This window comes from Neolamprologus brichardi, chromosome 3 (assembly GCF_056152115.1).
Source record: "Neolamprologus brichardi isolate AB-2024 chromosome 3, ASM5615211v1, whole genome shotgun sequence".
Lineage (NCBI taxonomy): Eukaryota > Metazoa > Chordata > Actinopteri > Cichliformes > Cichlidae > Neolamprologus > Neolamprologus brichardi.
This window is the reverse complement of record NC_142106.1, coordinates 14,768,714-14,782,472: the sequence shown is the minus strand read 5'-3', so window position 1 is coordinate 14,782,472 and position 13,759 is coordinate 14,768,714. Positions and strand designations below refer to the sequence as shown.

The following is a 13,759-nucleotide window of genomic DNA, read 5'->3' as shown; positions in this document are numbered from 1 at the left end:
AGAAATAAACCCTAGACAAAGTGAATCTGTGAACTAAGGTGTAGGTCTATTAGATTATGTTGTGGTGATCCTCGGGTTGGGGGATTTGTGTTCATACTGGAGTGCAAAATTAAAACCAATGGAAGACAGACAAGAAACGTTCAAAGCCATCAGGAGCTCAGCTTAGAAAAAAGAAAAAAAGCAGAGGAGGAGAAATGAGGAAAAGATACAGGTAAGCAGATGTGTGATTGGATAATGGCAGGTCATCCTGAAACAATCAGAATCAGAATACTTTATTAATCCCTAAGGAAATAATGTGAGTTACAGTTGCTCCAAGAAGAAATGGTAAAAATAGTAACAGTAACAGACTAAACTCAAAATAATATATTATGTAACAGATTTTACACATTTAAGAAATAGCACTAATGTGTAGAGATCACTCAATTATAAATATCAAGGATTAACAGAGGTGATTATAAATAACTATCAAGAAAATTGTCAAGAATATTACAGAGTAGAAAAGAGCGTGTGTAAAAAGGGTGTAACTATTGCAGTGTTTACAGCGTGTTAGATGGAGGAGTTGTACAGGGAGATGGCCACAGGCAGGAATGATTTCCTGTGTCGTTCAGTGGTGCTTTTTGGTAATTTCACCCTCTCACTGAACGTGCTCCTGTGACTGACCAGCATGTCATGGAGTGGGTGGGAGGTATTATACAACATTATCTTTATCTTGGACAACATCTGCCTCTCAGACACCACCCTAACAGAGTCCAGCTCCATCCCCACAACATTACTGGCCTTGTGGATCAGGTTATTTAGTCTGTTTGCATCTGTCAGTGCCAGAGGGAGAGTTCACGCAGGGCGCCAAACAGGTACCGCCACTGCTGATGGGTCACATTTCACTTCCCCTCAAAGTGAGAAATCAGATTCAAGCACTGGTGTAGTTTGAGTACTTTCACACAAAAAGTTAAAGCTGTTGTGTTGATATTTAAAGTGCTTTGATTATTTTTGGAAAACAAGAGAACAGCTCTGAAGGAAAAAAGCACATAAACAGAAACTGACTTCATATAATTCAGTTTTATTTTTGAGCATCTGAAAGTAGCTACAAGCTAAATCCTCTTTTGTCTAAACACATCACTTCCTGCATCTGTTACAAATTAAAAGCCTTTGTACCAACACTTCGATTGGATGCCTGACCTAGGGTTTTATTGTGAAGCTCTTACAGGAACTTGCAGTAGGAGCCTGAGGTGAAATAGAAATGCTGTGCAGTCTATATAAAGGTTAAAAGTTACAGAGATTCACGTAAAGATGATCGTGAATCCTTTTGATTCTATTAAAAAGCTTATGTGATGGTTTTGATATGACTGATTATTGATTAATGATCAGGTTTGTTGTTGATCAGCTGTCAAACGCGAAGCCCGCCAGACGTTTATTTGAGTAACGTGACCTTCTTCGTTATTACGCACGTGTTTCTGATCCCACCCACAGACTGTTTTTGTTCGTCCTCAAGACAAAAACAGTCGTCGGAGCGCGAAGCTGAGAACAAACAAACAAACCCACCTGTCATGACACTCGGGAGTTTTATTTTCAAATCGAACTTCGACATCGTCCGGATCAGAATTAGGATGAAGGGATAAGGGATGTTCTGTTCCCATGAAATCTCACCAGCCTTGGATATTTTGCCAGCTTGAAGAGTCGGGTCAGCAGAACAATGAGGCGGAAATGTCTCTGCTGGGCTCACCGTGACTGCAGGTGAGCGTTAACTCATTTTGACTCCATCAGTGTCATACAGGAGCTTTCTTCATTTATCATATGAACGCGTCTGTAAGTGGACCTCGTGGCCTCACTGCACAAAAACAGTTACTGACACGAAGTCTTTCTTTTTTCTTTTTGTTTGTTGGCTGTTTGTCTGTGTCTGTTTGTGCACGCTCACATAAAAAGTGGGTGTTTTGCTTTCCTCTTCCTCCGCCTGTAACACACTATTTGGGCACCGCCTGAATCAGAGTGAGGACAGCTTACATATAAATTAGACATGAGACCAGCAGCAGCTATGAACACTAAGTGCGCCAATTATTTCAGATGTGAATAAATAAGAGCTGGAACTTTAATTTGGATCGGCTGCTCCGTGCGTTCAGGTCTGACGCCGATCAAGAATGAAAGAAACCTGGACTGGATCCCTTTAGTTTCTGTCTAGCCCTTACTGATTGAAAGTTATCGGTGATAAAGATCCTCTACATGTAACTGATGTAACTGAATACTTTCCTGAGCTGCATTCTAGCAGCTGCAGTTCTAGACTTGAAGGCATCAGGACCAAACATGGGTGCCAAAACGAATTAAATTAATACATAATTAATGAGAACATCAGTGGACATTTAATTATTTATATATTTGTTTCATTAAATCATAATCAACAAAAGCAGATTTATTTCACCCGAAAATGATTTTTTTTTTCTGTTCTGATGGGGGAAGGGGGAGGAATTCAGTTGAGCTTCCTGTTAACCCACTGGTGAACTGTCACATTTAAAAGTCTAAAAAGAAAATCGGAAATCAAAGTTTTTTGGGGTTTTTTCTATTGATTTGTTGACTTTTTTCTGTCTGAAATGTCATACATTCTTCATTTTACTGCATTTTTAAAGTGAGGATTATATATGGTTCTACTTTCCGGTGTGACTGTAGTTTCAAATAGTTTCGTTTTTAAAGTGACCCACCCTCACTATAAGGACTGGTAGGTCTGAGCTGCTTCTTTCTGTTCAGGTCAGGGCTGCTATAATCTTCTTCCTCTGGCTTGTCACAGATGGCTTCTGTGAGATTTATCCTGTTTTTGTCACTAATTTCTGTGTCTGCAGGTGAGTCAAACAGTTTTTTCCTTGCTTATTCTTCTTTCTATAACTAAAGGCAGCTTTATAAATGAGCGAGTTCTGTTCGTGTCTCAATGTTCCATTTAATTTACGTAAAAAAGGTTATTGGCACCCAGTCTAAAGGTGATAAACTCACTCTCGCTTAACAGGTAAAATCTCGCTACTAGGTTGTGACCCCTTTGTGACAACGGGATGGTCAAAAGACTTCTTTTTTTTTAATCCGGCTAATGCCGCGTTCCTAGCGTTCCTTGCGAGAATGAAAATGTTGTCGGATGAGTGTCGGAATGAGTCACGCAGAGATCCGGCTGATTGGAACTGACAAAGGAATTAAACTTTCTTTTTTCGTAGTTAGTTAAAATAAATAAATCATTGATATAAAATGGGTTATAGATCACATCGTAGTACATGCATTACTTTTAACTGCAAACTTTGAATGTAATTATTTTCTTCATTGAGCTGTGAGGGGAAAAATAATAGTAATTCTTGAAGACTTTTAGAAAGGATAGAATGGGACTGAGAATCAACTATGACAGCATCAGAGTTCACAAGTGCATTTTTGGGTAAATATATAACAGTTAGCAAACATCCACACAGCTGTAGTTGGCAGATGACTAGTTATTATGTGTCAGGCTTGCTTCTTATTATAGAAAGAAACTTTAGGGGTTTCAATAGATGCATGTTTTTACTGTGTGTTTTGACATTTTCTTAATATTTAATTAATTCAGGTGTGTAAAGCTGTAATAAAAAACGAAATCACGCTTTTGTTCTGTATCCTTCCTCCACTGTCTACCTTGTTGATGGTTGTCCTGCTGCTCGCTCAGAGATAACATTATACATGTTTGGATGGAGAGAAAAAGTTGGATTACTGCAAAAAGAATAATCATACTTTAACTATAGTTGACATTTTTTAAAAAAGTGTAAGTAAATCAAATCCAACTAAAAGCAATACTTTGAAAAGTTTACATTCCTTGAGAACACCACAGCATTGGGAAACTCAATATTACAAGTGATGTTGAAAACAAGGAGAGGACAATTCTTGGAAATCAAAGGGAGTTTGGTCTTAGCCTCCTCTTGGGTTTTGCTATGACGACAGAGGACAAAAGGAGAAAAAAAGAGGAAATGCAGACACACCTGTGTAGGTTTGGTCACTTAAATGGATCAGAAGACCACGTGTGGTTTTTATTACTCAGTTACCAAGTTTTGTCAATCAATTACATTTTCAGTTAAAGTTTGCCAAATGTTGAAACAAGTGTATAAAAATAATATATTTTCTAAAACTGTCATATTATATATGCTTGTTGTTGTTGTCTGTAATACAATATAATAAAACTAAAGCCCCATTTGGGCCTACCACCTCTGCTCTGCTTTACTAGCTGAAAAGCAACCAAATATGGAGTAAGTAAGAGTGGACAGAATCGCAAAGATGGATTTTAAATATGCTCTCTGAATCTATATTGATATAGTGCATCTCAAACGACTGTGCTACTATATCTATAAAGCTGGTGTAAGTTGCAGATTTTCAGGGTCTGTGTAAAGTCTTGACTGTAAAACATTTCAAAGTAATGTGGTCGTGTAATCACATTACACTATTCAATAATCAAATAAGTTACTGAATGAAATTCAGTAACTACATTAAAGTTAAGGACATTTTGAGCATTTTTAAGGAGATTTTTTTTAGTTAGAAAACACAAACACTGCAGTTGTCTTTACTCGCGAGGGCGGTCACAGAGCACTCGTCCTTGCAGGAGGCACTCACGGACTCGCGCTCTGTCACTGTCTGCGTTCTTTATTTATACAAGCTGGTCACATGTGTGTACAAAGATAACAAAGTTATTCCAAGATCTCAGAGCTGAGGTTCCCCCTTTTCTAAGTCTGTATGTTCTTTTGAAAAGAGCTGAGGTTGTTGCTAAATAAGTTTATCACACAAGAGTTTATGTGAAAAGTCACGTAGACATGTGGATTGCTTAGTGATCCATAACAAGAGCACATTTCATGTAGCTGATCTATGTACAATTTTCTTTTGAAACACTGGTATGTTGATGACATTAATCTCCATCACTCGCTCTCACGGTCTCTCTCTTTATCTAATCTTTCAGTACATAGCATGGTCTAGATTTAAATTCTCTTCATTCCCATTCTCTTGTTCTTCTTTTTTTTTTTTTTTAAACATAAAGTGAACTTTTTAACTCATGCACAGAGAACCTGATATGGTTACAGCGCTAATTACAGAGAGGAGATGTTTTCACGCCTGAGATTGGTGAAATTTTTCTTCAAACTTTGTTTGGTCAACTGTGGTTTGTTTAAAAAAAATAAATGTCGTGTTTTATTGTCAATTTCATGCATTAAAAATGTCTTTGCAATAAGAAAATTTATCATTCTTTTCTTCAGCTCAACAGCAGAATATGCAGGCGACGCTCGGAGATGACGTCACTCTCCAGTGTCAGATTACTACAGATGAAAAAATCTCAGTGCTGAAGTGGAGCAGACCTGACCTGAACACAAACGGCTACGTCTACTTCTACAGGAACAAACGCTCCTATGAAAACTACCAACATCCATCTTTTCATGGCCGAGTGAAGCTGAGGGACCCGGAGATGAAGGATGGAGACGTTTCTGTGATCCTGAAGAACGTCACGTTTAATGACACTGGGATTTATGAGTGTCACATAGCTGTGAGGAACCCTGTGAGAAGTAAAAGAGTTCACACTGAGATCAGCCACTTCATTGAGCTCACAGTCACAGGTGAGTTTGTCATGCCAACAGCAAATGGAGTGCGTCCATAATGTCGTAGTTAGCATGTTCACTTAGCAAGTTCAAGCCCAGCTGACACAAAACCTTTGGGCTTTAGTCAGCAAAATCATATGTGTGTTTAGTGTAACATGTCAGATAAAACATGCTGAGCTGCTCACTCTGTTGCGAGTAGCTTTAATACAGAAAATGACATGCACTGAGCTAGCAGCTCTTACTACTGTATATCAAGGGTAAAGTCGTAGCATGCTGCTAACATAGATGCTTTCGGTCAACAGCCAAACACATTTTATGTAACTTGTGTCTCCTTAACTGTAGCTGACTGAAGCTGTTCTCCTGCTAGTTTTACCTGCTGAACACTTTAAAGCTCACATCCGAGGGTTTCTTCTCTGACAGCTAATCTTTGCTCTGCAGGTGAAGTGCATGAAAACATGTTGGAGGAGCACATCATGGAAAGAGAAGATGCTGATGGAAACACTGAGATTGAACAGGTTGAAGCACAGACTATCCTGATTGTTGCTGCTGTTGCTGTTGTCATTGCTGTTGCTGCAGCTGTTGGTTTGTTAGTGTTGCTTCTTAAGAGAAATAAGAAGCAGCATCGAACATCCTACTGAGGAAGAATCAGTCCTGCTGATTACAAACAACATCCGTAATTATTTAAATATATTTAATTTAAAGTGAAAATGATAAGATCACAAACTGTTTGTTTATTAGATGACAATTTGTAACCATTAAAACGATTAAACACTGTCCTCACATATCTATCATAAAAATTCCCTCATAACTACATTTATAATTATTAATACTAGTTAAATATATACACCTAGAGAACAAATCTTGCTTATTGAAGCTAATCTGTGCATTCAAAGCAGTGGTAAGAAACTTTGCGTGCACACATTTGCATGTATGGAAATGACACATGGATATTTGTGCTTGCAGGTGCACTGCAAGCATTTTATCTACTGCATATACATGGACACATTAGAATTACTAACATAACTGAAATGTATGTGTTTAGACTTTGAACCATCTGGAGTACCAAGAAAATCCATGCAAAAAGGCCAAAGGCAAGATTTGAACCGGGAACTTTCTTGTTGTGAGGCGACACTGCTAATCACATCAAATTATAATAATAAAAGTTATAATAACAACTGGAATAACAACAAAAAAAAAATCCCAATGGCACTTTGTGAAGCTCAGGAATTCCAGAGGGTGTGGGCAACCAAAATGAATGCTCTGTCCATGAAAGTATGGAGGTTGGGGAGGGAGAGAGACCGACCATGGCAATCGAGACTGTGTGTGTGGGTGCAGCAGGTTAGACAGGTACTGTGGGACCAGGCCATTGAGGGATTTGTAAGTGGGGGGAAAAAAAGTAGTGTGTAACTTTAGTGGATGCCGATGGAAATGTGAGGGTGGGGGGGGTGATGTGTTGTTAAGACTGTTGTTAAAATGTCAGAAAAGGTCAAATTTGACCCAAACTGAAAGTAAAGGGTTGAGGAAAGATTAAACGCTGACACTTCAGTAACTACGTTTATCAAGTACACCACACTGAAGACCATCTCTGCTGTCCATTAATGTCAAATCAAGTAAAGTTTTAGACATTGCGGGTGATAATTTTGAAACTACCTCACTTCCTCTGTCACATGATGTCAGACGTTTTATCTTCACACTCTTTTATGTGAGCAGTGTTACATTTTGAGAAAACAAAAACAAAAGGAGAAAAACTAAAAAGATGTTTGCTGATGCTTTAGCAACATTTACCTCAAAACTGTAGGAAAAAAAAAAAAGTCTACTGAGGCCGGTAAAGGTTCTACACCTCTGCAAAGGTGGTGGTATGGTGAATAGATCAGTCAGTTACTGAGGCCTCCATGGCCTCAACTCAGCTACAAATAGCCATTTTTCACTAATACCTACTTCAACTCTGCTCTGCTTGGTTTTGATCATTTGCTTTTATAATCGAGTGCCACCTGCATGCATGCAGGTGTTAAAGTGATGCAGCCGAACATAAGGATGTCAAGGTGATACTTACTGATTGTTCTGTGGCTGTCCTTTCCCTCATTGCTGGCTTTTAACAGTGGCTAGTCAGCAACACTGACTAGCCATCAATAATGTCACATTTTTGGATCGCTACACTTAGTTCACTCATAAGGTAATGACAAACATCCGTTAACATCCATTCACAGTTTACTTTTTCTAATCAAAAAGAGAAGTATGTCTTTTTTAGCTTGGGTGTGAAGAAGGTTTCTCTCCACTTCAACCAAGTGCTGCTCGAAGGGGCTGATCTGATCTTTTGGAGCCCTTTCCCTTAGTTTAGTGTTTTTATTATTAGGTGTTGTGAGCTGAGACTAAACAGATCTTACTGACCTGAATTACTTCTGAATACGCATCAATACTTTACATTCATGTGTATGTTCTTGTGTGTTGCTGAACATATGATAAAATTTGACCTCTCGCGCTTATTTATACCACACAGTCTGATCTGCACACGTACAATATCAATGCATATGTAAAGAAGCCAATAACTTTAAAATATTTGGTGTTTTTTTTATTTTTTTTTATTTGTAAGCGGATTTTTTTTTAACTGTGATTTTTACATATTTGAATCAAATACGGTTTTACAGTTTTTTTAGGAGAGGCTTGACAGGCTTATTATTAATTTATTATCAAAATGGCAATAATAATAATAAATAATTAATTATTATTAATAATAATAAAAATGGCATAGCGGTGGTGGTGTTATTGATATTATCATTATTATTAGATTAATTAAATTTATTCGTTTTGATTTTTGCTCTCCATTTGTGGATATTTAATTAAAATGAGCTCGACATCGTTTCTTGTTACACACTTCACATACTCACAAAAATACTCACAAAAATCCTTAAGAAGAAACTGAAACTATGATTATTCAGATCATTTTGATTATAGGGATGTTGAGTTTCTGATAACTCCTTGTTTTTGTTGGAGTTTGATCAGTTTGCCATGAACCATTATTATGCAAATTATCATGAGTACAATGTACAAAGTACAATGTTTCTCTACACTGTAAAATCAAGTGTAACTTAGCATTACTGAACTGTGAAGTTTTTGTCCTCTAGTCAACTGCTGCTTTGAAAAACAAGTATACTGAGCACCAGATGGTTTTATTTTCTGCTACTATCTGCACACCGCATAATAAATAAATCACTAAATGGTGTAAAAGAGTGCCTGTGGTGGAATTCAAATATTTGAAATAAGAATATTTATTATACTGCAGAGACAGTACTGACACACATTTGCTGAGTGTCCAACCAAAGGTTGACAATAAGTGAGGGAAAATTGTTCCTCCATTCAAAGGTGAATATTAGGGAGGGAGGCTTTTTTTTTTTCTACCTCGGCTTTTAGATATTCAGATTTGTTTTTGATGTACAAAAAATAAAAATGAGCAACTTAAATAAAATATGCTTGCAAGAATAAAATATTTTTTAAAGAGGTGGAAAAGGTTGTGTTCATGTTAGCTTACCTAACACTTACCTTACTTATCACATGAATAAGTAAGGTGGTAATGAGCTTTCTGTTAAACCAGGTTCACTGTTTTAGGCTCTGTGTGCACATAAAGAGATATTCTGCAAGCGATGATCAAATGGTGATTAAAAAACAAAAAATATAACGGTAAATATTAATCAAGTTAACCTGAGTACACTCTCAGTGCTCCATTTATTTCTAAGGTGACAGCTGCAAATTGAAACTCTGAATATTTAAACAGGATCAATTTAAACATTACAGCTTACAGCAGAGAGCTGTATTGGTAATCTGGCATAATGGACATCTTCCCGGTGGGACGACCTATTTTTGGGCCGATGGGTCAATTGAAGGGCCGCTGCAAATTGCCTGTAAAGCAGCCCATTCGTTCATTTTCATCACTGACATTGGATTGTAGTGAAGTCTCTCAATGCAGCATCCTCCCCTACAGAGTTTAATGTAGAAGAAATAGTGAAACTATGGAGGTGACAAGCTGATACACACAAAAAAATTTAATGCAGCAAAATGTGTCAAATTAATGACATGATAATTTGCTGTTGCTGCAGCTCCACCACCGTCAAGTAGTACCAGTAACACCCAATAACCACCTCTCTGCTGTTAGCACCAGCTGTGGAGAAATACAGAAGTGAAGACACAAAGGAAGGTGAAAATAACATGGTAAAAAAATAATTGTCACATGCTGCCATGCAGTGCTGCTAAGATGTGTGATAGATAGATAAAGATATAGAGATATATATATATATATATATATATATATATATAGAGAGAGAGAGAGAGAGAGAGAGAGAGAGAGAGAGAGAGAGAGAGAGAGAGAGAGAGAGAGAGAGAGAGAGAGAGAGAGAGAGAGAGAGAGAGAGAGAGAGAGAGAGAGAGAGAGAGAGAGAGAGAGAGAGAGAGAGAGCTGGATAGCGTAGTGGTTAAACTACACGCCTTTGGAGCAGAGGATCGCAAGTTCGATTACTGCCTGGGGCGTCTGTATCCAGTAAGGGTCCTAAGGCTAGACCCCCTATGCTAAGCGAGCCTACCGCAGACATGAGCGAGACAGATAAATATGAAGGCATGCCGGCTCGGACGTCGCCCGGATCAACAAGGTCCGCGTCAGGTGTTGAGGAACCAGGGCACCCTGACGAGAAGTGGGCTACTGGAACAAGAAGGCATCGGTGGGCAAGAGACGAAAACAGGGCGTTGTTGGAATGCTACTACGCAAGTAACCCCGGCGGAAGGGGCTACATGAATAGGATGAGGGACCTATGGATTCTTCGATACCCAACATCCACAATGACGGCGAAACAACTAGTAGCTCAGTGTTCCAACATTCGAAAGAAGGGACTGCTCTCACAGCTAGAGATTGACGAGGTACAACATAAATGCTACGGCAAGGAGGAGTCAGGATGCCAGGTCAGGGGGGAGATATCATCACCCCCACCCGAGATTGGGTACATAGCCCCAAGTGCGACAGGAGAAGGATCATTGAGTGCGAGAGGAACTGACCTGAAAGATAGGATCATGGCCAAGCTTGAAACCTGGACCCCCCGTAGCCGATTACCAAGATTACGTGAAGTACCCTCAGAAGGTCTGCTAGATGATGTTAATGCAGCACTACGGACGATACCTACAGCCTAACAAGCTAACAAGCTGATCTACAATACGGCAGCAGTGATCAGTGAGATGCTTGGCTACAAGTTGAACAGCCACAAGGGGCAGTACCCTCCATGGAGAAGGAGGCTAGAGGGCAAGATCAAAATAGCACGGAGGGAGGTGAGCCAACTAACGGAGTTGCAGAAAGGTGCGACAAAGAAGGTGCATAAGAAATACAGCAAGCTGTCCATACCTGAGGCCTTGGAAACTGCCAAGCAAAGACTCATAGCCTTGGCCAGCCGCTTGAGGAGGTACACCAGAGAGATAGAAGGCAGGAGAATAAACCAGCTGTTCTCCACAGAACCAGCAAAGGTGTACTCTCAGTGGCAAGGGAACAATAATAAGAGAACAGCACCACCAAAGCTGGAGACGGAGCAATACTGGAAGAGCATATGGGAGAAGGACGCAACCCATAACGGCAATGCTCAGTGGCTAGTGGATCTGAGGGCAGACCATAGCGACCTCCCTGAACAGGGTCCAGTAACCATCACAGTGGCAGATATCCAAGAAAGGGTCTCCAGTATGAAGAGTTGGACAGCACCAGGGCCCGACATGGTTCACGCCTACTGGCTGAAGAAGCTGACTGCACTCCACGAGCGTCTGGCAGCACAAATGAACCAGCTGCTAGTTGACGAGAGACACCCGGAATGGCTAACCGAAGGTCGGACGGTCCTGATCCCCAAGGACCCCAAGAAGGGGCCAGTCCCCTCCAACTACCGACCAATAACCTGCCTCAGTACTACATGGAAGCTCCTGTCAGGCATCATATCGGCTAAGATGAACAGGCACATGGGTCAATACATGAGCGGGACACAGAAAGGAATTGGCAAGAATACCAGAGGCGCAAAACACCAGCTACTGGTACAGAACAGTCAGCCGAGACTGCAAGACCAGACTAACCAACCTGTGCACTGCCTGGATTGATTACAAGAAGGCCTATGACTCAATGCCCCACAGCTGGATACTAGAATGCCTAGAATTGTACAAGATCAATGGGACCCTAAGAGCCTTCATCAGGAACTCAATGGGGATGTGGCGTACAACACTAGAGGCCAACTCCAAGCCCATAGCACAAGTCACCATCAAGTGCGGGATCTACCAGGGAGATGCTCTGTCCCCACTGCTGTTCTGCATAGGCCTGAACCCCCTCAGTGAGATCATTAACAAGACTGGCTACGGATACCGACTACGGAACGGAGCAGTTGTCAGCCACCTCCTGTACATGGATGACATCAAGTTGTATGCCAAGAGTGAACGAGACATCGATTCACTGATCCACACTACCAGGATATACAGCAATGACATTGGAATGTCGTTCGGGCTGGAGAAGTGTAGTCGGATGGTAACAAAGAGAGGGAAGGTAGTCAGAACTGAGGGGATTGAACTACCAGAAGGCAACATTGCAGACATAGAGGACAGTTACAAGTACCTGGGGATCCCGCAGGCGAATGGGAACCATGAAGAGGCCGCTAGGAAAGCTGCAACCACCAAGTACCTGCAGAGGGTCAGGCAAGTCCTGAGGAGTCAGTTGAACGGTAAGAACAAGATCCGGGCCATCAACACGTACGCCCTGCCCGTGATCAGGTACCCTGCTGGGGTAATAGGCTGGCCAAAGGAGGAGATAGAAGCCACTGACATAAAGACAAGAAAGCTCCTTACCATGCATGGAGGGTTTCACCCCAAGTCCAGCACCCTGAGGCTGTACGCTAAGCGGAAGGAAGGGGGTCGGGGACTGGTGAGTGTCAGCACCACAGTCCAGGATGAGACAATGAACATCCAAGAATACATCACGAAGATGGCCCCAACTGACAGCGTGCTCAGTGAATACCTCAGGCAGCAGAAACCCAAGAAAGAGGAGGGAGACGAGGAACCATCATGGAAGGACAGGCCCCTGCACGGTATGTACCACCGGCAGATAGAGGAGGTGGCTGATATCCAGAAATCCTACCAGTGGCTGGACAAAGCTGGACTGAAAGATAGCACAGAGGCACTAATCATGGCAGCACAAGAACAAGCTCTGAGTACAAGATCCATAGAGGCTGGGGTCTATCACACCAGGCAAGACCCCAGGTGCAGGCTGTGTAAAGATGCCCCAGAGACAATCCAGCACATAACAGCAGGGTGCAAGATGCTAGCAGGCAAGGCATACATGGAACGCCATAACCAAGTGGCCGGCATAGTGTACAGGAACATCTGTGCCGAGTATAACCTGGAAGTCCCGAGGTCAAAATGGGAAATGCCCCCAAGGGTGGTGGAGAATGACCGAGCTAAGATCCTGTGGGACTTCCAGATACAGACGGACAAAATGGTGGTGGCTAACCAACCGGACATAGTGGTAGTAGACAAACAGAAGAAGACGGCCGTAGTGATCGATGTAGCGGTTCCGAATGACAGCAATATCAGGAAGAAGGAACACGAGAAGCTGGAGAAATACCAAGGGCTCAGAGAAGAGCTCGAGAGGATGTGGAGGGTGAAGGTATCGGTGGTCCCCGTGGTAATCGGAGCACTAGGTGCGGTGACTCCCAAGCTAGGCGAGTGGCTCCAGCAGATCCCGGGAATAACATCGGAGATCTCTGTCCAGAAGAGCGCAGTCCTGGGAACAGCTAAGATACTGCGCAGGACCCTCAAGCTCCCAGGCCTCTGGTAGAGGACCCGAGCTTGAAGGATAAACCGCCCCGCAGGGGCGTGCTGGGTGTTTTTTTTTTTTTTTATATATATAACTTGAAAAGATGCTAAAGACAGCTTTGAACATACGTCTAAGGAACGCCAACCATTTCTTCACGGGTTGCTAGGTGACAGTGACAACGCCTCAGTTAACTGCTATCCTGAGAATCGCAGCCACTTTGAGGTGGCAGTTCTAACCACTGTAACATCAGCACACTCTGACATTTCCACCCACCTCAAAGCAGAATAAAGGTTAACTCAATACCCATGTTAACTGAGAAGTGTGGCTGTAGCTCAGGTGGTAGAGCAGGTCATCTACTGATCGGAAGGTTGGTCTAGTCTGCATGCCA

General features: G+C 41.5%; 1 protein-coding gene across 3 annotated transcripts; it reads left to right on the top strand.

The window, feature by feature from the left end:
- Window positions 1-1,548: 1,548 nt before the first annotated feature.
- On the top strand, window positions 1,549-8,078 carry LOC148103597 (myelin-oligodendrocyte glycoprotein-like). Of its 3 annotated transcripts, XM_087838830.1 has the most exons (4): window positions 1,549-1,731; window positions 2,774-2,825; window positions 5,226-5,579; window positions 6,000-8,078. In XM_087838830.1, exons 2-4 carry the CDS (start codon window positions 2,774-2,776, stop codon window positions 6,197-6,199), a joined length of 606 nt encoding a protein of 201 aa, XP_087694956.1. In that variant the 5' UTR covers window positions 1,549-1,731; the 3' UTR covers window positions 6,200-8,078. The 3 variants fall into 3 exon arrangements, with proteins under 3 accessions (XP_087694956.1, XP_087694957.1, XP_087694955.1); XM_087838831.1 differs by lacking the exon at window positions 2,774-2,825; XM_087838829.1 differs by lacking the exon at window positions 1,549-1,731 and having other exon boundaries at window positions 2,740-2,825.
- Window positions 8,079-13,759: the final 5,681 nt, after the last annotated feature.

Excerpts from the sequence above, each read along its gene's own strand:
- LOC148103597 (XM_087838830.1), top strand. The coding sequence starts at position 2,774 with ATGGCTTCTGTGAGATTTATCCTGTTTTTGTCACTAATTTCTGTGTCT. Across the intron at positions 2,826-5,225 it reads ACTAATTTCTGTGTCTGCAG|CTCAACAGCAGAATATGCAG; the intron begins GTGAGTCAAACA and ends TCTTTTCTTCAG. Across the intron at positions 5,580-5,999 it reads CATTGAGCTCACAGTCACAG|GTGAAGTGCATGAAAACATG; the intron begins GTGAGTTTGTCA and ends TTTGCTCTGCAG.